At 33.6% G+C, this 25,469-nt stretch overlaps 1 protein-coding gene across 1 annotated transcript in view; it reads right to left on the bottom strand.

Moving 5' to 3' along the window:
• Nucleotides 1-24,023, bottom strand: part of PPP4R4 (protein phosphatase 4 regulatory subunit 4) — a 43,455-nt gene extending 19,432 nt beyond the window's left edge. Inside the window, exons 1-9 of the mRNA XM_062576913.1 lie at nt 23,958-24,023; nt 15,775-15,922; nt 14,998-15,071; nt 12,119-12,225; nt 8,637-8,744; nt 7,800-7,921; nt 5,215-5,337; nt 2,983-3,152; nt 1,870-1,989 (exon numbers count right to left, since the gene is read on the bottom strand). Coding sequence (XP_062432897.1) covers nt 1,870-1,989; nt 2,983-3,152; nt 5,215-5,337; nt 7,800-7,921; nt 8,637-8,744; nt 12,119-12,225; nt 14,998-15,071; nt 15,775-15,922; nt 23,958-24,008 — 1,023 coding nt within the window. The 5' untranslated portion in view covers nt 24,009-24,023. The remainder of the gene's footprint in view (nt 1-1,869; nt 1,990-2,982; nt 3,153-5,214; nt 5,338-7,799; nt 7,922-8,636; nt 8,745-12,118; nt 12,226-14,997; nt 15,072-15,774; nt 15,923-23,957) is intronic.
• Nucleotides 24,024-25,469: the final 1,446 nt, after the last annotated feature.

Raw genomic sequence — 25,469 nt, 5'->3', positions numbered from 1 at the left:
GTCTTCTAAAGTTATATACTTTCCTGCTTGTTACATCAAGAAAAATGCTAATATAAAGAAAATGTGACAGAACTATTGTCTAACCACGAAGCATGTTTTTAGGATTAACTCTATTTAACATGTTTTTCAAAAGTGTTTAAGACTGCACTGTAAGGCCCAAGAAATTCACTCCGGAATATTAAATATCCTACTTCACGCTCCTCAGGAGAGTTAACAGTCATTTAGCTACATAATTTACAAAAAAAGAAAACACAGAAATTGGCTTAGTTAGTTCTGGACTTTAAGTTTCCCTAATCTTCCTCTCTGCAGGTTTCACTTCTTAACGCAAGACTTTATTGTTATTCATACGTCACATATAAAGAAGTCTTGCAGAAACACCAGAAGTCAATCTCCAAACTATAAAAAACAAGGTTTTACAACAAATATGAGATATATTTGCAGTTCTGAGATTTTTGCTATTTGTAGTACTTAGATACTTTTAACAATTTTCTTTGTTTGTATGAGTCAAATGAAACTAAGTTTACTTCCAAACAAGAAAAAGCTTTGGGGAAACAGCTAATTAATTGAAAAAAATATGTATCCACCTAGAAGTGAATGCTATAAATTACCCGTATCTGGCTGATATGTGGCTGCCTAGTTATGGTGTTAAAAATAAATCAACTAGCAATAAATGTGCATTGGTCTAATTTTACAGGTCTTTTTTGCTGAGTTAAAATAACTTATATATAAATAAATAGTACCTTAAAAGTATTACACATCTGATATTATAAAACTCTGTATAATAACATGCTAATTCTATAATTTCAGCAATTAATTTGGATTAGCATTTATTAAGAGAAGCCATCAAAAGGTAAACAGACAACTGGAAATCCATCTGCCTTCCTTAAGATGGTGGAAGTAAAGTTACCTTAGCTTCATTTATGGCTCTACTACAGATTTAAAAGCTTCCAGCAAGCTCCTTAATTTCTCATTTTCTCCAGATACAGAATGAGATAAAAAGCTAGCCCCGGGACCGAAACATTAAGTTTCTCAGCAAAATATTACAGAAAAATTCAACAAAGATCTCCCTATATAGAGCATTAAAATCAGGAGAAGTGACTGTATATTCATTTCTGGAATTCACTCCATATAGCCAACAGTATGTAACTAGCTGTGCATTTTTGAACTTTTAATGAAAATAATACAGCACAGCTCACATAAAACTGAATGGAATAATAAAAATTTGTACACTTTTGCATCTGCATAAATTTCAGAGTAGTTACATATTAAATTTGAGCAATTAAATTATATTTGAGACATTTAATAGGTTCCACAGATAGGTTCCATCAGTATAGTAACAGATTGTACAGTTCTAAAGAAGAGTTTCAGGACCAGAGTGGCAAGTTCTCACATTTTCTTGTCTTCCACATTTATCTGCTTTATCTTCTTTTCCTTAATTCCTTCTTTCAGTCAGTTTCATATGTTCTGCTTTGTGAAATCAAAGAACTCATCCTGCCATGATCCTAATCTGTTCTCTGACCCATGGCCACAGTATTCTAAGTCTTCATATACCCTGATTAATACAATCATTTACATGATTTTGTAGCACTTGATCATTTTAAATTTCTTCAAAACTTTTGTTTCTTAGAAACTTGGCTATCAATAATAGCCTGTTCTAGCCAAATGTCAAGCCATTTAAATAAATATCTGTACGTAGGCTATAATTGTGTAGCAGAAGAGACTGAATACATCTGAAAAACTAAATCATGTTAATAAGTTTTCCCAAGTCTTTTTTTTTTCAGTTTAACAGTCACAATTTTAAGTTTAGAGAACAAAGCAGTAAAAACAAAAAAGAACCTAAGTAATAACAAAGGACCTTCGTAGACCTACTTCATAGAAGCCCATGGCTATAGTGTATCTGACAGGAACTTCAGGGTCATGACAAAGGCAGAAAAATGTAGAATACAATTCCAAATGGAAGTTCTTTGGATCCACAAAAACAATCATGGCCTGTCGAAAAATAAGGTATTTTTTTTTAACAGTACAGCCAGTCGTCACACTAATCAGAGATTATCAGATGTAAATACTGAGTTACAACCACAAAGACACTTGGAAATAACAATTTTAAAGAGCGGGTGGGGCATTTCAGATGACCTGTGAAAACACAGGTGTCAGATAATTTCCAGACTGGAAGATCCCCGATCTGGATTTATGGACATGCTGCAGGATTTTTCTGATGACATAGATTAAAAAACACCAAATATCAGGCCTTATTTTTATAAATATTGCAAATGTTTCTGTAAACTAGTGGAAGCTGCAATAGGAGACTTCAGAAAGAAATAGTGTCTTAGCAAGTGGCAAAGCAAGCATTTGAATTTCAACATAATTGTGTGTGTACATACCTTGCTTTTGCTCAAGTAAACCAACAGATGTCTACCTACATACTTGGTGCTTGTCTTTAAAAGGCAGCATAAAAATAACTATCTGCTGGCTCTTGGAACAAATACATTTGCTTTAAATATAAATGCAAATATCAAAATATAAAGTAGAGTACTAGGTAAAAAGTCCTTAAAAGATGTTTTGCATTCAGGAACAAGAGTAAAACAGGAGCCTAACCATTCACAGTCAATCTTCAACTCCCCAGAATGCCAAGACACAGAGTAAACAGAAGATCCACTTTTGGAGGATTTAAAAATGGGGAGTCTCTTTCATAGCCATTTTCTCAATGCCTTTGTGCTAAGGGTTTTGAGAGAATGTAAATAAAAGTACTCTCTTAATCCAAATTTTCCAGTGCTTTTCTTGAAACTTTGCAACTAGGAAGCTTTCTACTAATCTGTCTGGACAATATCTACTTTAAGCCATTCACTTGAACTTTGCTTGGGAGGGTTAGAATATAGCTAAAAATGTATAATGTGGTAATAATTTCCTTATATTTCGTGTAGCCCTACTTAGTGAAATGTGCACAATACAACACAGATAATCTTAAAATATCAGGTTACTTACTGGAAAATTGTAAGCACAGTTCTTCCTCACTGAAATATATTTCTTTTCTTGTTCCAAAGTTTGAAGTTGTAGTTGATTATCATTGTGTCCATTTGCCTGCTGTAAACCCAATGCGCAAAGTTTCTTATAAAATTCTAAAAATCGTAAGTGCTGCTCAGGAGTAAAAATGCCTCAAAAAAAAAAAAAAGAAGAAGAAAAAAAGATAGTTGTTTGCTTTTCTCATTACAAATGCTATCAATAATGTCCCCAAAGTAGATCTTATTTATGAATCCATTAAGTATACCAATTTTTATTCTCCTCTCTCCCCTCAAGTCCAGTGGAGTATAATCAGTACACATTATACAAAAAAAACAATTACAGAAAATGAAAGCTAACTACAAAAGATTGAGTCTCAATTCCTGATTACGTATTATCTCGAAATATTTAGAATTTTTAGTTGCAGGATTGTGACTGTATTTGGTTGTTCTACTAATAGTTTCTTCATGACTAAATTTTCAGCTATTTAAGGACCTCAATGACATAAAAAAATATATGCATGCAGAAAGTGGAAAAATTACGCCATGTTGCTACAGATGACAGAGAAGAACATGAACATGTAAGGACAAAATTAGAAAACTCAAAACAAACGAATACAAACCATAAAGTGATATCAAAAATTAAAAGCAACCATTTGATAACTACATCAGTAACAAGAAAAGGACCAAGGAAAGACTCACTCTGTTAATCAAGATAGAGAGGAAAGCTACTAGCCACTGATATCAAGAAGGCTGAAATGCTTAATTGCTTTTACATTTTTATTATATTTTTTGTCTCTGAAATTCACTAGAATCATCAAATATGATCAGGTTCAGCACAATTAATAACAGTGACAAAGAAGAAAGATTTAAGCTGCAAATATAAAAGGAACAGGTCAGCGAATGCTTGGACAATGAGAGGTTTTCAAAATTTGCAAGGTCAGATGTGCTTCATTCAAGTATTCAAGAGCATTTAAAGTACTAGCTGCTGAAATCTTAAAGGAGTGGACGCCAAACTGCAAAAGGGCTTAAGTATTTAATATGTTTAATATTCAGACAGGGGAAAGGATATGCCATAAAATTATAGATCTGTCGGCTTAATTTCCATTTTTGAAAAATATGGAATAATCCCAAAATCTACTTGTGAGCACCTAAGAGGAAACAGAAAAAATGAGTAACAGCCAACTAATTTCATTTCCTTCTAATAGTGGATAACAATACTGGTGAACGAAAAAGAGGCAGGAAATGTCACATATCTTGACATCCTCATAAGCAAAAAAAGAAGTCAGAGCGATAGATGAAAAAATCTATAAAATTACTGTAAAACTGCTTAGAAAAGCAGCTAAGAGAAAGTTACCCACAGTTCACTGCCAAGACAGACAAATCTATAAAGAAGTCCTACTTCAGGTACTATTCAGTACCTTTCTTTTTTTTATTTTTTGGATGATGGATTAGAAAGTACGTTTATTAAATGCGCTGAAGACAAGCTAGGAGCGAGACTGCTAGTTCTTCAGAAGATAGGCTTAGAGATCTTCACAAGTTGGAGACATGGCCTTAAAACATTAGATATTAGTATTATTGTGTATTAGTACAAAAGTACAAAGCTAAGGTACTGTGCTTAGCCAGATATACATCACCTGCTCAAATCTAGGAAAGAGAAAGAGTGGCTAGGTGGCAGTTGTATCAAGAAAAAAGAAAACCAAAACCAAAATAAAAATCAACAAAAATAACTTTTGAGATGCTTCTGTTCATAGGCTGCACATGAACAAGCAATGTAAAAGTGTTCCAAATGGTTGCAAAAGAAAAAAAGTAATTTTTTAGTGTGCCTCAAAAAGTGTAGCTAGCACAGAGGTGAGCATACAGTTAATATCACATTGTGTTTTCACAGGTTTCTAGTTTCAAAAGATTAATCATCCAACTCACTCAGACTTTCCAGAATATCCAACAAGGTATCAAAATAAATCAGTCAAACCAATAAACCAAAACCATCTCTGTTCCTGCCTAAACGTAACAAAAACAATAAACAGATGGATACTTACAGGAAATTCACACAATTCAATCTTGACGTAATAGACTATTTCAGACTTTCAATTCCCTGTTTACTTTCATAAACATCATTTCATTGATATATTCAGGCTAACTGAATATTTTCCAAATATTTCAAATTTTCTCAGCTCCTCTCATTTTTAAGATATTTTTGGAGGTAATTAAAACATACCATATAGTCCATTACATAGTTTCCCAAAGTGGAATGATAAAGAAACTAGAAGAGATTCATCTGCTTTGAAGGATTTTTCACAGAATGATTTCACTAAGGGGAGAACAGTTTGACTCCTATCATCTGAAAAATAAGTAGGATTTCTCAAGTTAGTTATTGTCATCTAACATTTAAAAAGGAGCATGTACAGTAAGCTTCCATAACAAGTTGTGAAAAGTATCTTTTAACATGCAGGAGGTAGAGAGAATGATCAACATATTACCATAATATAGATCTTGATGTTTAAGACCTTACCTGCTATTCCATTTCTTCTTTATATTTTTTTTTTTAAGGGAGGGCACCCACTAAAGAAACACTTTCCACCCGCAGCATATGAGTAAATGAACAGTCACTAACTTCTCTTTTAACCAAGATAGCTATTTATGGAGCTAAAAAGAGAATATGACTATAAACGTAGAAAGAGAAACATGGGTCTGTTAAAAGTGAGTTTTTACAAACCACTGAGAAGAGGTTAAAAGTCTTTCGGTAAACAATAAATTCACAGAGAAACAGAGTAATTAAGGGCAGGGGAAAGAAATTAAACTAATTAGCAATCAAAGTCAAATTGAGCGAATAGTGCTATGTGCTCTGTCTCCCTATAAAATGAAGCAGCAAAATGTTCAAAATAAAACATTTTGACTTGTGTGATATTGTATTTTAAATGGTCACATTTAAAAGTGATTAGGATTTTTCTACGTGGTGACATAACATCCAAATTCAGCAAGTATTTGGGCTGAATGAAATATTTAGGTTGACCTCAAGCAATGTTTTCATTTTGTGAGAAAGAAACCCTAGCATATAATTTCAAATTACCTGTGAAATCTTCATTTTCTAATTCAGTCATGAAACCAAAAAACATGCAAACCAACCCTCTACAAATGCATTCCTTGCAAACCTATAAATAATCCCCGATTGCTTTTCTCAAGCTCTTTTTCAATAACTAAAAGTGATAGTTACAATAATTATTTTGTCAGGGTCGGGGGAAGACTGGGAGGAGCAGAGAAGCACAAACCTGATCACATCAATGTAAAGGCCTGATAATTTGAAAATTAACCTACTATCATACTTACTAATACAAGTGCTAACAGCTAAAAAGTCCATTTATGGTATTCTCCCCCAACCATCTTATTTCTTTATGTATTTCTCCATATGGCTTATATGCAATCATGTGTATTTTAGTAATTCATCAACAAGTTCCTGAAAAGTAAATATTTGCTCCTCAATTATGTACCAGGAAGGAATAGCATAGTCAGCAAGACAGGAGTGGGAAACGTGGTGCAAAATATATAGTCACTAATGAAGATAAACAACTGAAGAATTTGGAGAAAATGACAGTATAAAGTGAAAGGTGGCAAAACATGAGTAGTGATCAACCATCACTAGCTCAACAGAGATTCTTTCTTTTTCTGTCATATATGCTGTAGCAAGGATCTCTTACCTGCTTTGCTCCTTTGTACATCTCTAATGGTACAAAGAAGATGGAGAATATATTGACACAGAGCTAGAAAAGCTGTCTGTTACTGTCTTCTACACACCCCTGAAAAGTTCAGGACAGGGTAGGTGGCTGGAGCACAAAACATTCCAGCTACCCAGAATGTCCCCTTACACTGGAAGTAGTTCTCAAAGTTCACTCCAACCAATGTTGAAGTGAACTTGGGATGAGAATCTGAGAGCCATAAATATAGGCATCCCACCACCACTAAGCCAAAAGAACCAGATATTACACAGAATTTCCCCTTTCTCACATGAACATAGACACATTCATCTCTACATCTGGAGAAGAATGACATATGTGTGCTCACTGGGAAAAAGGTATGGTGCTGGAAGAGACATAAGCATTTGCATTTTTCTTTTTTAAATACAATAAAAAGCTTTAAAATATATGCACACTTTCTCATTGTAAAGCAGAAAGCTTTCAGTGCCAAATACACACAATTTTAAAGGGATTTAAACAGCAACTGCTGGTACTTAGTATATCTTAAAAATGGATCAATTGTGTATAGCACAGCTTACAGGTCATGAAGAAATATTTTCTGTTCAGAAACTTACAAATGTATCTGACAAAAAAGTGAATGCTAAATCTGCAAGGCTTGCTGATGCATACAAATATCACATCATTGCCCCAGCCTAGCTTCTTCAGCTTTATATTACTTAAGAGATAAAAACAGTTAACTGTAAAAGAGTACAAAAGTTCCTATCTGTTGCACAAGCATATTGTATTAAGCATATTGGTAGTATTAAGTAAAAGACAACAACATATCATTCTGATCAGTTATAAAGCAATTTTATTCAATTTAGTCTCATTATATTAGAAACCTGGAATAAGAAAGTAAGTGATTTTATGAACAGTTGGTTCACCTTCCTTAGAAATTATTCTGCCTAAAGCATTTTAGGACATGAAATACACAAATATAAAGGATAAAAACTGTAAACCAAATAAATGAAGTGTACTAAAAGTTCAGACAGAACAGAAAGCATTTCAACACATTTGTAAGATGTATTAAAGTCTTAATAACTGGGCTTGTCAGTCTAAATTAAGCTCTTACCTGCATCAAACATTTCAAGTAGATTCACTAACGTCTCAAAGGCTGCAAGACGAACACTGCTGCCTTCATCTCTTGCAAGTTCTACTAATTCAGGAAGTACCACAGTTTTTGTTAGTTCTGTCCTGCAAAAGAAGGTGAAGAGTCAAGAGAAAACATACAATGAAACAATGTCTCTGTAAGAATTCTTACTTATTCAAACATTTGTTGGGTGGCCAACAAGGAAAAATTAACAAATCTGTAAGAAAATGAAAATTAAATAAAAACAATGAAAAAGAAGAGGAAGATAGACCAGGAATTTTAAAACAGTTGTTCATTTAGGGACCAATCCTGAATGTGTAGTTAACATTCTAATTTATTATGTTAGAATATCAAGTTCCAGAATTTTTTCTATGCCTATATGTACAATATTGAGAGTCTTCAAGGCTAGAGTAAAAGCTGATACTGAATTGAATTTTGTTTCAAATACAAAAACACTTTTACCATCCTTTTACAAAAAGTAGCACAGTAGTTAGTATAAACTACTAATTCTTGCCATAGTCCTCATTCATTTTTAAATAGGTCTTAATCTAAAATCTAATGACATCAGTGGATAATTCAAATGATTCCAATAATCTTTATATGAACTCCTTATTTATCTACATAAAAAAGTGTTGTTTACATGGTTCAGTAATTTTACTATCACATACAAATAAAAATATAAGAATGGAAAACCGCTAACCGCACTTCACAAGAACACATCTATACACTCTAAATTTATCATTGATTATGCATGAGTTACCATTAAATATTTTAGAGAGAGAGTTTGCATTCAGTAGCAGTTATGCGAATTGTACTCACCCTATTCCTTGAGCTATATGTTCCAGTTGCCGACACATGCAAGTTCTAACTTCATACTCTACATCCTGGCACAGTGATTTTACCAATGGCAGAATGTCTCTTTTAATACTAAAAATGTGAACATTATTCATTAATATACAGAACAAAAACATATAAAAGTCACTCTGCAATATTCAAATTTTACCACTGTATTACCTCTAACTGCAATTTAAAAAAATAATTTAGCATGCATGGCAACTAGTGATGCAGAAAACTGACTTTTCTGAAGCTAATGCTTATAAAATAATACTGTACTTCAGATAAAAAACTATAAACAAAAAAGGATTTCTTTTCAGAAATAGTCATAATTTGCTCATATTTTATCTAGTGTTTTTTAAAAACTATGAAAATACTAGATAGACTTAGAGGTCCTGTCCTCTTTCAATAACAATCTTCAATACAGTTTTTAAACAGCTACCTTCAGAATACAAAGAATTATATAACAAGAAATGCAAATTCCAATTAGTTTTATCTTTACTCTGAAAACAGATAATGGGAATACTAATAAGAGATTGTTTTATTGAGATAGAAATCATGACGGAATAAGACAGGTCCTCTGATTCACACGATCTTTTCCTATGTATACCAAAGATATTCCAAATCACATTTACACACTGCTGTGGGTCAGTCTTCTGGCATGTTTCCAAACTTTTATGCAGAACTTTTATTCTTGAAGATAAATACAATCCACACAGCTTGAGTAGGCTCTGCAGGACCTAATATCCAGCCTGGTGCTTGTGTTCTGCAGAAACTCAGCTGCCAAGTGAAAAACAGGCTCTAAGTTTTTTTCTCTTTTCAGATTAACCAAATTTCAGGAGCTACTGAGTAGTTTATCTAACTGTAAAGCAAAAAAACAGTGATCCACATACTCCCATAATTATAATAGCCCTTAGGCTATTGTAGGATCACATAATATGTAGATGAAGTTAATTCTAAGCTTGAGTACAACTGATGAAGGTAGTAAAATCTTCCATTTATTTCAGCTCCAAATGTGGGATGAATGCAAGACTACAATTCATACACTCTTTGGCCCATTCTTGAGGTCTAGAACAGTACAGTCTTCATGCATAGATACATATATATATTGTTAAGTCTAAAGAGAATTCAAGAGACATAAAAACATTGAAATGAAGGAAAAAAAAGAAAATGTCCTGAGGTAGGAATTAGTGACACTTTAGTGAGAAGATTAAGTTATATTCTGCCATCTTGTTTGTTTGTGTGGCACTTAATGAGATATCACTCCTAATCATGTTTTGAAATTCTTCTAAAATAAAACAACAGAACAAAACAACAGAACACATTCAGAGGAGGTGGCTCACTTGATGTTCACTAATACTTCATTTTCAATATGCATCTATCAAAGAAATACTTAGGAATAAAATTGAACAATCCACAAGAATTTAAGATTAAAAGCTCTAAAACTGCAATGATTTTATGAAAGTATACCCTAGTATTCATGTAAAACCAACAGCAGATACAGAAAAACTATTTTGAATTCTGTTTAAGTAAAAACACAGACAGTAACTTGGCAGGTTCAGCCACTGCGTTTCCTTTCATTGCCCAAGATTGTTTTGAGTATTCATAAAACATCTCTGTCCAAACTCCTATTTTGCTTTAAAACTCAGAGAAAGGGTATGAAGACAGAAACAAGAACATTTTCAAGCTGGTTTGCATATCCTCCATTCATCCCAGTGAAAATGAATTTGATTTTATAGCAAATGCTTAGCCTGAAGTTTCAAAAATTGTACCAAGCCTAGGGAGACTGGCACTTTAAAATACTCTGAAGTAGCAACTGCTTTCAAGAAAGACTTGCTTTTAGTCAGCTGTTGGAACAGGGTGTAAAAAAAGCAACGTTTTATTTCAAGGTCATGACTATGCCAACGACCTACACAAATATCCTGGAAGTCATGTGAAATATGAAAGAAATTTTTATTATAGTATAAATTTAATGAAGAAAAATGGTGCCTTTCTGAAGAAGAATGTGAAGATATGTTTCTATATGGCTAACTCCTTAGGACAGATACCTCTCCTGAGCCTACAGCATGATCTCCCCCATAAGGGGAATGATAGGGTTTCATGAATCTTACTCAGATTGTGCCATAATCTACACCTGCGGATCAAGATCTCTTTCCATCACCCTCCACTACACTGAAAAAATTCTAACAGAGGACAAATATATCTCAGAAATTTCTCAATGATCTTCACCTAACCTGTCTGTAGCTTCTATCTAGAAATGATGCTGCTATCAGTTCACTGAAATGAGGGGTTCTCTATTTCTAAAAAGTAAGCACTCATATTAAAAAAAAACAAAAACAAAAAATAGGGTTATTTTAACTTATTGTGCTTAAAATTATAACAACTTTTCTTAAGATTCCAAGTGATCTGGAAATTCACTTTATTTTCAGGAGAATGGAACACCATATAATTAAAAGCAATCATGATTTTTCCAGATTCTTGCAAATTAAGATTTTGAAGATAAAGATTTAAAGGCTTTGGTAATGTTCTCAGAAAATATTATTTTACCATGATCATTACTTCTGCATGTCTGACAAGTATACTCAACTTCTAGCAAAGATGATACGTTCTTTTTGTTTGCCTTTAGTTCTTTCTCATTGAAGAAAAAAATAAATTTGTTTCTAATGATCTTGTCATATGGTCCTGTTGTTCATCTTTTCTATTATAGTGAATTCTTGCGTCTTGGGGTGAATGAAAATCATCATTAGAGAGAAATTCCTAAACTAGATGCGGTTTCTGTGAATTTAGTAGCCTTCAGTTGATTTATTTCACAACGAAAAGGACATGAATAGAAAACATTAGGCAAAAACACATTAGGCTGGACAAGCTGTCCAAAAAATGTACTATTTCAACTGTTTTTGTCAAGTAACTTATCCAGTTTTACTTTCATCATTGTTTCCATGTTCTGCATCATTGTTCAAAGCCACAGACACTTAATTTAATAGCTGGACTAATATCAGTCAAAAGCAGTGGCTCCTAATCTGTGTACATATAATTATGGACAGAAAAAAAGATCCCTACAAATTATTGTAAAATTTGGGTTAAAAAATAATAATAAAAAAAGAAGAACAAGGGTTCTTAAGATTTTTTTTTCTTTACGTTATGAAATCTTACAGTCTCCATGAATTGTAGAGACAGCCACCGTTTGGCTTATTTCCTAGTAAAAAAAACGGTATGAAACAATGATGTGAAAATGGTACCCAACTTGTAGAAGAACATATGAATTGAAGTTAGACATTGGTGAACATCGGCAACTGTGAATATACTGAACATTTTTTATCATTAATTACTATTCAGAAAAATGGACCTGTAAGAAGAGAGTATTTAGTTATTGAGATAAAGTCCAGTTTTCTTGTAATAATTTTTGTCCCCAACAAAGAAATGTTGATATACATCATGGAATGAAAATAGATGTACAGTCTACTCACATATGAGCTTCAAATTTGCTAGCTAATTTTCCCATGATTTTACAACTGACTAAGCGAGACTGAAGTGTTTGAGAAAGCTGTGCCTTGGAAACAAGTGGGTTCAGGATCTATATGAAGGAAAAAAAAAAAGAAAAAGTTGAACAGTAAATAACATTCTCGCCTTTAAAAAAATAATCTAGTAAAATATATATCCCAAATGTCATCTACTCCTTTCCTAGGATTATTTAGTGTGAGCAATAATAACACGTATGTACATCAACAGCCTACCAGAAACCTGCATTTAATATTCAGTGTTAATTATAGTATATTACATCCATATCTTGGCCCAAACTGCAGTTTATGATTCACATCACAGCCACAGTTTTACATCTGTCTACTTGTGTCTTTATTTTGAGACTAAGTTGTACATGAATATTTATAGCTATTAGCTGGGAATTTTCACAAAAAATGTTAAATCTATTCTTGCACAGAAAAAACAAAACAAAAAACAAATAAAGAGGAAAAGACAACCTCTCTGAGATTCTTTCCGACCAGTTTTCCTAGGAAACACCACATCTGATGTGGAGTTTGGAGGCAATAATCCCTCTCAGTTATGTATACTTGGGGAATCTGTAGGGAAGAGGTTTCATTTCCATATAGATGCAGAAACTCTGCAGCTTATACTGTAGCTGTGCTGCCATTTGTTGGATCACCTCTATAGCACCAGAGATAAACTAAGAAAGGACTGTAAAGTACAACATTCAGGGATACTACTTTTTGCACAGAAATGGTTGTGGAAATCCAGGTGCTGAGTCTGGGAGAACACTACAGAGAGGTAACTCCTGTAGCTTGCCACAATTCTTAATATCTCTTGCAGAGCCCCACAAAAGGATAATATACAGGACAGAAAAGCTTAACAGTATTCTAAAAGCAGTCTCCACCTCTTAGCAGCAGAAAAATTGAGGCAAGACAATTTTCCCATTGTAAGAGCACAAAGATCACCCAGGCTTGAATTAGTATATAGGTATGTTTCTAACTATAGTACTGCATGTCATTAGTGATCTACAAAACTATATTCTACTTACTTAGTCTTTGAATTACAATAGTGAACACACACCAGGTTAATTATTGACCCGGACACATTCTCTCCCCTGAAGTGGCCATGGTTAGAGACAGGACACAGAATTAGCTTAACCTTTGGTCTGATCCAACACACCTGTTCTTGCGTCCTTGGAATCTAAGATTGTCCTGTGATTTTAACTTACAAACAAAAATTTAAAAATAGAATATCCTAGGTTTTCTGATACAAAAAGGCCCATTTTCAGATGGCTTCTGTCTAGGTGCTGAATCAACATTGCTTCACCAGTTGTTATCTTCTCAAAGCAAATTTTTGTGGAAGCATGCAGAAAAGGACCTGGGGATCCCAGTGGACAACAAGCTGAACATGAGTCAATAGTGTGCCCTTATAGCAAAGGTGGCCAAAAGTATCCCTGGCTGCATTAGATAAAGCATTACCAGCTGGTCAAGGTAATGATCCTTTCCCTCTGCTCAGCACTGGTGATGCCACATCTGGAGTGCTGTGTCCAGTTCTGGGCTTCCCAGCACAGGAAAAACATGGACATATTGGAGTGAGTCCAGTGAAAGGCCACAAAGATAATAAAGAGACTGGAGCACACGTCAAATGAGAGGCTGAGAGAGCTGGGACTGTTCTGTCTGGGTGAGAAAAGGCTCAAGGGAATCATGCCATTGTTCGTAAGTATCTGATGAGAGGGTGTAAAGAGGACAGGGCTAGACTCTTCCCAGCGGTGCCCAGTGACAGGACAAGAAGAAAGGGACACAAACTGAAACAAAGGAAATTCCACTTTAATACAAGAAAACACTTGTTCACTATGAGGTAGTCAAACATTGGAACAGGTTGTCCAGAGAGGCTGTGGAATCTCCATTCTTGGAGATATTCAAAACTCAATTAGACATGATTCTGGACAACCTGGGGACCCTGACTGATCGGGGGGGCTGGCCCAAATGATCTCCAGAGGTCCCTTCCAACACCAATTATCTCCAGTTCCGTGGCAAATGTTTTCCTGTATTCCACAGAAAAATCAGGGGAGAAACTAAGTTATATTTAAATGACATCTTTAAAATTATATTACTAATAGATTCGGAGCTGATGAGATTAATTTCTCCTATTTTCCCCTTAAGTTTTCACCTTTTAGAAATTTTATTTATTTATTTAAGTGCTGGATTTCAATTAGTAGCTGATTTTAATGTGTATTTTTATACTGTGTAAACAACAACATATTTACAGCTCCATATAGTTCTAAATTATAAACAGAATAAGATAAACCTACCTGAAAACTTTTAAACTTAACAATCAAATAGGGATTCTCAGCACAAAACTGAATAAATGAGCAGAGTAAAGAGGAGGTACCATTATGAATTAGTGACAGAATTCATTCATTTTCCTCAAGCTGCCCAGCAGAAAAATACAGTGTTTGCACAACATTAGATTACACAGTGAGAAATATCTCTAGTAGTCAGTCCCATCTAGCAGAAATCCAAGTAACAAACAAGATGTTTTTTCCTCATGAAGAGACAGAATGACATACTACCCTGTAAATCGAAACAGCAGACATGATAACATTTCTAAGAATTCTATGTGTAATGCAAATGTTAAAATATATATGGAACTTATTCGGTGAAGACACTGAAGCTTTTTAAGGTGACCTTCCTGTCTGGCCTCAGCACATTCCTCTCTCACAGCATATTCCACAAATGTAACTGCTTTTCACAAGTGTAGAACTGAAACAAATCTCATTGACGTGAATGAAATTTGCAGGAGACTCCAATCTTTTGAAAAACAGAACGTTAATCTTCTGTTAGCGTAGCAAGAATATTATTACCTCATGTCTGATAGTCTCTTTTGGTAAAGCTTCTATTACAGCAAGAAGAGTTTCTAGCCATGCATTGCTGACACCTGCCAATAAGAAATAGGTTATATGTTATGACGTACGAAAAGTATAACCGAACACACATTGATTTTATACAATTAGTTCTCACTTCTTGCATTCATCTCTTCAATGAACTATATATCTAAAGGCATTAAATTAACACTGAAGACTTTGTACTCCCACTAGGCAGCAGCATACATTAGAAGCAAATTCTGCCTCCATTTCCTTATTCTTTTTAATTCTGGTGCAGGTAGGGGAAATAATTATTCTGTCTTAAAAAATAGTTTTCTTCATTTAGAAGACGTGTATTCCTTCCTTTCTCTTGCACCTAAATGTTCTATGTTTGCAAAAGCAGGCCATTTTTTATTTTGTAATCTAAACATAGTGTCAAAGAAGTTAAAAAACCCAAATAATCATAAAAGAAATGTCAATCATTCTCCATTTTCTTAGCCAAAGAATTTTAGTAATCCTGAATTTTGAACTCAGTAAAAACTACAGAATTTAGTCCTCCAAACAAAGTAAGTATTTTTCTTTGCTTTAATCAGCAGAAGATGACTTGTATTTAAATACCAGTAAGTTGTCAGCATGCCAAAATGTTTTAATTCATGCAAATGTAGAAAAATAAAGTCTTAGTAACTGCACTCAGTGCTTTACACAGTATTGTACAGTTGCTAAGGAAACAAAACATATAGAACTAATCAGTCATCAGCATAGTTGTACAGCCCTGACCTGCATCCCTGTGTTCCAGATTCTGCAGAATGATGTGTAGAAAGGAGTGGGAGTACGTATGAATGGACACTGATTCCTCTTGCAGAATAGTCAAAAATGAAACCGCAGCTGTTAACTGCATTTCCACTCCTGCAACATGCAGCACTTCCTGTATAATTACAAATTGTATCAATTTAAAAAGATGAGCCAGAAAGTTATTGAAAGAACACTCAAAGTTTTTACATTCATTTTTAAGAATCAGTATGCAAAAATCTGGGTAGATTACAAAATTGGTTGTAAAATCATTTTCTCTTAGTAGTAATTACTTAGAAATATTCAAGTCTCTTATAACACTTAATAAAAGTAAAGTTAATTATATTTTTTGTAACTTCAGTTTCATCTACGTTTATGTATGGATTTCTCTACTTTACAGAATAAGATGTAAAAACAAGCCAGTCAACACTTTTACTTCCTCTGTTTGAGCAGATGAATTAGAGAGAAGCATTTCCTTCTAGTATTGCAAGGCAATACTAAAATAGCAGCACCAGTTTAAATTTCAGCCCTTACCAACTGGTATGGAACACAAATAAAGATGTACATATACTCTCTTAAAAATAAAGCAGTATGTATTAGGATATTTAGTCAAATAACTCAGTATTTACTAATATTAAAGTTTACCATATAACAACATAATTAATTAGGCTATCGTTAAAAGTACCCGTTCAAAAGTTAAACAATGATAATATGGAAATTAAATTTGATTAAATTTCTGTGATGAAATAAAAAGCACATTTCATTTTCAGTTATATGCCAAGAGCTTGCAGTATGTAATCTATGACATAGTAGTCATTATGAATATGTACATATCTATCAGTTATATGTTTCATTCGTTTGTCTAAATGCATCTTTCTGCCTGATGAGACAATTAAGTGCATTAAGTGCATTTAGTCTACTAATAAAGCATTACGCTCATTTCATGAGCGATTTCAAACTTAGTAACTGCTTAGAGGCTACATTTTCTATTCGATACTCCATGTAGGAAGCTCTTCTGTTTCTTTTCTTGATGTGCTTGAGATGAATAGTGTTTTCTCAAATCACATTTTAACAACCAAAGATAATCTCATTTTTAATTAAAAAAATCAATCTATACTAATTTTTAAAAAAATATCCATTTTATACATTTTTTGCAGAGAAGAAATGAGGTAAGCATCTGGAAAATGAATCAGGAGACTGCTTGCTTTATAAAACTAAAACAAGCTGTCATTAGACAAATGCCAACTAGTTTGTATCTGCAAGTGTATACCTTTTCAGTTTATCTGGTTTTAAAGGAAAATTACTACTTATCTCTCAAGAGCTTTCTGTAAATGTTTATACCTGAATATTTATAACAGCATTCTCTTCCCACTACAAAAAACAAAAAAAGCCACAGTATTGGGCAGCTAACCAACCAAAAAGTGTAACAGAATTAACAGAATGCATTCAATAGTCATGGAAACTGCACTTTTGTTATCTCCACGGTCTATCTCTGTCCTTGTTCTACTGTTACTACAACGGCCATGGCAAAGAATAAGGCTACTTACTGAATTTCTAACATGAATGTTTCTGGAATCAGAATACATATGCATATTGCTCTAGGATTTTGAGATACAATTTTTCCCAAAAAAAAGAAAGAAAGAAAAAAGAAAGAAAGAAAAAGAAAGAAAAAATAAATATGCAACTAAAAAAAAAAAAAACCCTCCAAAATCAGAAGAACCATCCAAACACTGCAGATAAGACACTGCCTTAGATTAAAGCATAATGGAGCTGAATGCAATTTTATGGACATACTCAATTTGTAAATAATGCAATCAGGCTTACTTACCATCAAATAAAGTTTCCAAATAGTCTCCTCCACAGATCCACACAACTCTGAATAATCATGTGTGAGAACACATTCTCTGGATGTGCCTCCTCATGGACCTCGGGAGACATTGAAATGTAAATTTCTAGATTGCTTACACATCTGCCTGCATTGATGTTTGCACTCAGAACTGAACAGTTCTGCATACAAAAATGTGTGGGCCTCCCTTCTCATTTCAGTTTCACTGATCTCAAACTGAGCAACTTAAACTCACATAATATAAATTTACTTATTTACAAAGTAATGTATTTTTCTGTACATGGAATCACCGGAGATTCTCATTCTGCAAGAGAAAAGCTTTTCCTCTCTATCCTACTCAAATAAGGACATTCAATGTCTACAAGTTAAGTTCAGGCATCAAAACCTTCAAAATTTAGAAAGCATGGCTTATTCCAGTAATTGGAAAAGAGAAAATTTAGTTCTAATTTAATATGCTGCAGGAACAGAATTCTCTTGTAAGAATACTGCAAATAGAGATAGAGTCTATCAGTTTAGTAATTGCACTGATATGACAGGAATTTTCATTTAGGACTGGAAAGACATAGAAACAAAGGGGAATTACAAAAACTCCAAGATACCAAGATAAACCTTAACATCAATGTTTGGTAGAAGACAGGGTGAAAATCACCCTAGTTCTTCCTAAACTCCAAAATCAACAAGGATAAAACAAAGCTGTCAAGGGGACATTGATAAATCAGGAAAATAAGTAATTATGAAAATGAGTGTGAAACAACTCAGACAGCATTGAATAAGGCCTGATGTACACACTTTAGAGGCAGTCACAGTTTTCTGTAATCAAAACATTTGGAAAAATCTCTTATTAAAATAAAAAGAATAAAATCAATCAAGTATTTGAAACCTCCCTCCATTGCTTTTGGTGGCATTGAGTAGTGAGGAAAACAGGAAAACACTACTAACATCACTTGAAAGGAACCATTTGGTGCACAACAAGAAATGCTCGGAAGCATGTCTAAGCTTTCCCTACACTTGCATTTCAATGACTTCCAAGGTTCATGAGGAGGTGCATGCAGAAATCTAGAGAGTGGGATCTCCGTGCAAAAGAATCCATACCAGATGCCATTTCAACTGTACAATTTACAAACATATTTCATAATCTCATTCCTATGTTAGCTTCAAAATGATAAATAATGTGTTCGGTTTTTTTTTATTAGCTTATCACAAATACTGACACCTAATTTAATCATTACTTAGATCTGGTATGTTTACTTAGGTATGGCTTACTTGATTTTGCTCATCTCCGCCCTAAAAGAGCTATTGCTAAATACACGAAGGGTCTTAGACATCATTTTAGACTAACTGGTTTTAAAGGAAGATAATAAATCTGCATATATCAACTTCTACATTTATCTATAAAAGTAACCAGGATTATGAGTTTCTCACAAGTGAGAACAAAATTTCTAATTCAGTCAGCCAGAATATTCATTACACTTATCTTCTTGAATCCGTTTTAGCCTCAGCTCTAATAAAAGTAGTATTTATTTTTGCTTTCAGGTTTCTCTAAGTATACTAAACAACCAAACTGTTTTTTTTACCTTGTTATATAGCCACAATACTGTTGGACAAATATCATCCTGCAACTACTACACAACTTACTTTTCACATACAAATTTGAATTCATAAGTGATCTTTCCCAATTCACAGACATGAAACCAATGCAGTAAACTAATGGTCAGCTTAGTTCCCTGTGATGCAAGACTATTTGCAAGATCCTAACTGCAAATAAGTTGGATTATGCCTCTATAGGCTATACAAAATTTCCACTTAATAGTCAGGACTATTTCTCCAATAAAAATAAGGGTAAGAAAAGAAATAATAGGTCAAGTGGCTAACGATGCCAAACACTATTTTGCAGTCAAAGTCCTTGAGGCATTTAAATAGACGCATTTAACTCATTAAAACTGCAGCAAACATGAGTACAACTGAACTATTCTCCTGCTAATGAGAGTAAATGTTAAATAAAAGAGCACCTTAAAAGTATCTACTTTATAACAGTATCCACAGAAAGATATTTCACTCATATTTACTTCACAGAGTTTTAATTAATAAAGTTTAAAGCCAAAAGGAACACTTCAATTTAGACTGATCTCCTGTATATCAGGAGCCATTATATTTTGCTCTTTTACTTCTGCCTTGAGCTCATCAACTTAAATCTCATTGAATTTGTCATCTAGAAAGGCATTCAGTCTGAATTTAAAAGAAATCACAAGATGGCAAATCTATTTCTTTTCTTGGTTGTTTGCTTAAAGGCTAATTACTATCATTATTAAAAATGCTTCATTTCTAATTTTTCTCTGTCTTCAATTCCTAACTCTTGTTTTTTCATACACTTTTTCATTTAAATATTCTTTCTTATCGATAAGGAAGATACTTTTACCAAGTACCTCTTGATCTAAATATATGGAACTCTATCTCTCACTGTACAGATCTTTTTCCAGGCCCTGATCACGTTAATGATCATGCTTTTTAATTTAATTTTAATTTTTAATCCATCTCTATATAAAAAGTCACCACGTGAACCAAAGAGTGTATTCACTTATTAGACTTATTAAAGGGTGTGAGAGAGAGAGAGAGAGAGAGAGAGAGAGAGAGAGACACTCCACCATTTTATTTCTCCCCAGAGTCATTTCCTGTTTATACAGAAAAAAATTCTTTTTATCCCCATATCATGTGGAATTTTTATTTTCAACAGCTTATCAAGTCTATTAGTTTAAGAATAAAACTGTATTTTCCTTTTATTCTAACGCATAAAAACATCACTTTACTAATATTTAAAAAATTCTAACAGAAAATGGCTTTGAGAGAAACGAACTTCTCCGCTCTGTAATATATGCCAAATTATAGTTAAAAATATACTTTTTTTTTTTTTTTTTTTTTTTTTTTTACTGCATTCCTCCTTTTCAGGAATTACTCAGCTTTCAAATCATAAAAAAAGAGAGAGAGAAATGGATTCAGAATTTAAATAATAACTTTTCTTGAAGTCAATAAATGATAAAATGTCAGAATAACATGTGGTAGTAACTGTAAAAACTTGGTTTAAGTTAAAGGTTTCCAACCACTTTGCCTCATTAAGTCATTATTTTTCTCAAAGCATTACATGTTTTTTTTTTTTTAATGCCTATTGACCTACATCTTAAAGCACAGAATCTGGTAACAGAAGCCCTTCAATGTTTTTTAAACAATCTCTCAGTCTGTGCTAATCCCGAGTTCCGAAGACAGCTTTTTCTTGGCCATTTGCTGAGTTCAAAGAATCAGGTAAGAGCTGGAACAACTCCTCCTGAGAGATCTCAGGAGAGAACAGCAAGTGGAAAGGTGATGTCTGATATTAGAGAGTACACCTACAATACGGAACCAAAGACTCTTCTGCCGAAAAGTATGCAGTAGAGCTTGCATTTAAATATCCTACAGAAAAATATTTGCTAACTAATCATGTTGAAGACTTCATAGGTATTTGTTTTTAATCTTTCAGTCTAACAACTCCTAACAAACGAGTAGAATAGAATTCACCGGTTTTTCCAAAAATACTGAACTGTGTCTCAAGTAGCTTCTTCCTTAAAATTGGGAGAGAGAAGATACCGTTTAAGATTAATTCCACAGGCAGTAAGAAAAACAATTTTTCATAATACAGTATGTTTCTAGATTTCTTTTGTTAATATAATGTTAAAGTAGCTGGCTTAAAAAAAGGGGGGGGCAAAAAAAAGCAGAGAGATACATGCCACACAGTTTTTCAGTAATTGAAGCAATCAGTTTCTTTAAAACTGCAACAAAGGAAATAATGAAATACACGTGATAATTTGCCGGAACAAACAAGTATCATCATTTTTGCATAGACCCACTTTTCTAGTTGGTAATCATCTCTGCAATGGAGAGAAAATTGTACAACAAAAGCATGGGATTCTCAGACATGTCACCTTTGTTATTATTACAATGTATACTATCTTACACTTTACAATGAGAATCTGATACAGATACAGCAAAAAAACACACAGCAGCTACTACAGAAGGCTGTTTTCATTTTCATCTTTAAAGTGCTTTAGATAAAGAGGACAATGCAGCCTAGGAGATTCTTAACCAAATTCAAGCTTCCAGTTCTACTTATTGAAGATCATCATAGAATCATAGAATTGGTAAGGTTGGAAGGGACCTCTGGAGATCATCTAGTGCCACCCCCCTGCTCCAGCAGGGTCACCTAGAGCATGTTAGACAGAGTTGTAACAACAGGGACCCTCCCCCCCCCCACCCCTTGCTGAAGCCTGGGCTTGAACCAGAGACATTTAGATCTTCAGCCTAACACTCTTCTAATTCAGCTTGGACTAGTAACCAGTTAAACTCTTTTTCATCTTCCTGAAGTGATCTAAATACCAATCGTAACCATTAGTTGGCTGCAACAAGAAAATAACTTTCCTGTTAGCAAATAGTGCTGAAAAGAGATTTTTAAACCACGTGAGAAAAAAAGAATTTAAATTCCACACTGGGGGCAGGTTTAGCTCGGTTGGTTAGAGCATGGTGCTGCTAACATCCTAGTGAAATCATTCATGAATCTCTCCAGGGAAAAAGCCAAAGGCAGATCTAAAAGCAGATAGGGAAACTGAGTCTGTCCACAAAATTATAAAGATAACTCAGCTCAATGGTGCAAAAATAAATTTCCTAGGAGAAATCTTCATGATTAATTGCCTCTTCCCAAACACAGCACGTATTTTCAGCAGAACAGCTGCTTACAAACATAAGTTCTTTTAGCTGAAAAGCTGTGTATATACAAGATAGGCTTAAAACAAAGCGATTAGTTGCAGTAAACCAGACCATAGATTGATCTGTTTCAATGCTTTAACCACAAGAAAGCTTTAGAATCATGAAAGTGAAAAAAAAGAGTAATTCCTAGGATTGACCCAGGATTGACTAAATAGTTTAAACAGCTGACACTGAACAGTCTACTATTTATTAAAATCTGGGAAAAAAAAGAAAAGGAAAAAAAAAGGCCTTTCTCTTAAGATATCATTATCTTTATATAGTGGGATCCTGATCCTAACAAAGACAAACAGGTATTAGTGAAACTTTCTACAAGGATTTTGTTTTCACTCACTTAAAAATAAACCTTACAATACTTTACTTCTACCAGTTCTCTATCTATTCAAAATCACTGGGTTCAAAACCCATGCAGATTTAAATCGAACAATAAATTTTATCTGCCTTTATTTGAGCAGGAATTTGAGGAAAAGTGGAAGCAAGTGACAAGAGTCAGTAATAAAAAGAAAGTACAATCTCCTTTACAAAATTAACAGAAGAATGAGATGCTATGAGTGCTGAAAAGAACACTCATTTACTATTGGTGACAGCTCCTCAGCCTTAATAGTATTTCCTTTAAGAATGAGCCAGCATTAGTAGTCCAATTTATCACCTATCCCAAAGCCAAAATAATGCAAAACATCCATCAGTTATTTCTAGATTTAGAAAAAATGTAGCAAATGACAGGCGAAAATGCAGCAACAAAAACAGATGCATATATGCTCAAACATGACTGAAGAGACCAAGGACTAATTAGAAAATGATTTTTAATTAAAATTAAATTGATTTAATGATACAAAAACAGAGAGAAAAATGTTAATGCTATCAGCAGAAGAGGGTCAATACTCTGTTCCAATGAAAATAGTCCAAATTTCCATCATCAAAACAAATTTTCAAATATTTTGATAGACAAAAACAATGTATTTTTCAACTCAGCTGGTAGCCTTAAACCTATTGAAGAGGCAGACTAACACATGCAAAATATTAGCACCTGCTGTAGCCTTATGCAGCTTCAGAGTTACTAGGATTTGCATGTGAGTGTGCATACCTACTAGGAATTAAAATCTGCCTTTGTGCAGTACAGTCTTATATTGGCTGAAGCTGCTCCTTAAACCACATCTGAAATGAATCTTTTCATTTCTGCTATGCTATATCAACCAAGGGGTCACAATTAGAGCAGAGCAAAAACAGGAAGATATTCATGCCCTTTAAATGATCCTTTTTCTAAACAAATATCTTTAGAATATGTAAACAGTATTACTTCCGTTTTCTTCTCCTGTTATAACATTTTTCCAAAAAATATAGTATCTACATAAATTCAGTGAATTAATGAGTAAGATCTGCTGAAGACACCTTTTCCTAAGGAGTCCAAAAAGATATAATATATCTTATATAAGATACATTAACTCAGTTTGTAATAAAATTATTTGGGATTTTTTCCCTTATCAAAATACTTATATTAGCAGAAAAAGATGGATGCAAAACTCATTGAATGCAAACTTACTCTGATTTTTGGCAAAACCCGACGAAGTGTTTCTGCAGGATTCTGTCGCATCAGGACTGGCAGATTTGCCACCACGCTTGTTCCTTGGATATCCTGGCCAGAGCTTAGAAAAACACATACATTTTAAACACTGATCTTAAGATGGCCACAAGCTCACAGGTTTCACTAAAAAAAAAAAGTTATCATGTAATCAATAGGCATTAACTCTTTTCCTAAAACAAAGTAATAGAAAACAACATTCAAAGAATACCAACCATAAAAGCCATTCTATATTATTTCTAATATGAAATGTTCTAATTTTTAATGTAGGTTTGGGAAAAATGCAAGTTTTTTTTTCAAACTGGATCATCAAGTCAGCGGCTTTGCGGAAGCTTTCCTATTATTAGGATAAAGATGATGAAGCACAGGATGAGGACTAACAGAAAGAAGCACACGAAAAACTTCACTCAACATACAACAGTATTGCAGAGACCTCTAATTTTTGCTTCTTTGTTGTGGGGAGGAATAACCAAATGTATGTTTATATTGTTAAGCAAAATCAAAGAAACATCAAAAGCACACAAAAACTGGAGTAGATTAAGATCTTCTACATCTTCTTCTACTATGTTCAGCAATTCATTCTGTCTTACTTGATGATATCCTGCAATTGAAAGAAACCAAAAAAAGGGGGGGGGAGGGGGGAGGGAAAGGGTAGACACCAATGAAGGACAGAAGTGAGATGAAAACAAAAATTTCCCAAGTGGATGAACTTCTAAACTGGAACTAGAAAGTTCTGTTTTTTCTGGATGCCAAAATTAACAATAAAACTACATATTAAAATGTACTTTTTCCTATTTAAATGAATAAAATCGGTTTTGCTAAGCAAATGCAGCTATTCAAACAGCTAAAACGCTTGTTCTTAAGCACACTAAACTCAACTGTACATTATGAACACATGCAAGCATTTTTCTTAGTGTGACATTTCAATTAAATGTACAATATGATTATAGACATATTTTTAAAAGAAACTCATATTAAAACTGCTTTTAAATACTTCCATATAGCACGCCCTATCCCATAGCCATTCTCAGTTTTCTTAGCAGGACATATAAAGAAAGAAACTATGTACATATAACAGCCACAAGACAGCAACTGTCAACAATCTTCCAGCTTTGTTCTTCCACAGCAGTACATTAGGGTATTCACAGAGCCTTCTTGCAGCACTTAGAGCTGAATATATCATCACACATTCCACTTATGTTCTAAAACATCCTCAACATTTATGTCTTTCAGAAGATTAAATGAAATTATAGTTATTTATTTACAGGTACAAACAAGCAGTCCAATTTAGCTCTATTTTGCTAAATGCATACAAATGCACTTTTACAAAGGAGAACACGTTTATGTAATAAATGAGAAGCTGAAGTAAAAAGCTTTGACTAAAATCAATGGAGACTGGAACACCCTAACAGAAACACTATAATGTCCTATTGGAAAGTTTTTTTATTATTATTATTGTTTTGTGTAGTACTC

This window comes from Rhea pennata, chromosome 5, assembly GCF_028389875.1.
Source record: "Rhea pennata isolate bPtePen1 chromosome 5, bPtePen1.pri, whole genome shotgun sequence".
Lineage (NCBI taxonomy): Eukaryota > Metazoa > Chordata > Aves > Rheiformes > Rheidae > Rhea > Rhea pennata.
This window is presented reverse-complemented; position numbering and strand designations above follow the sequence as displayed.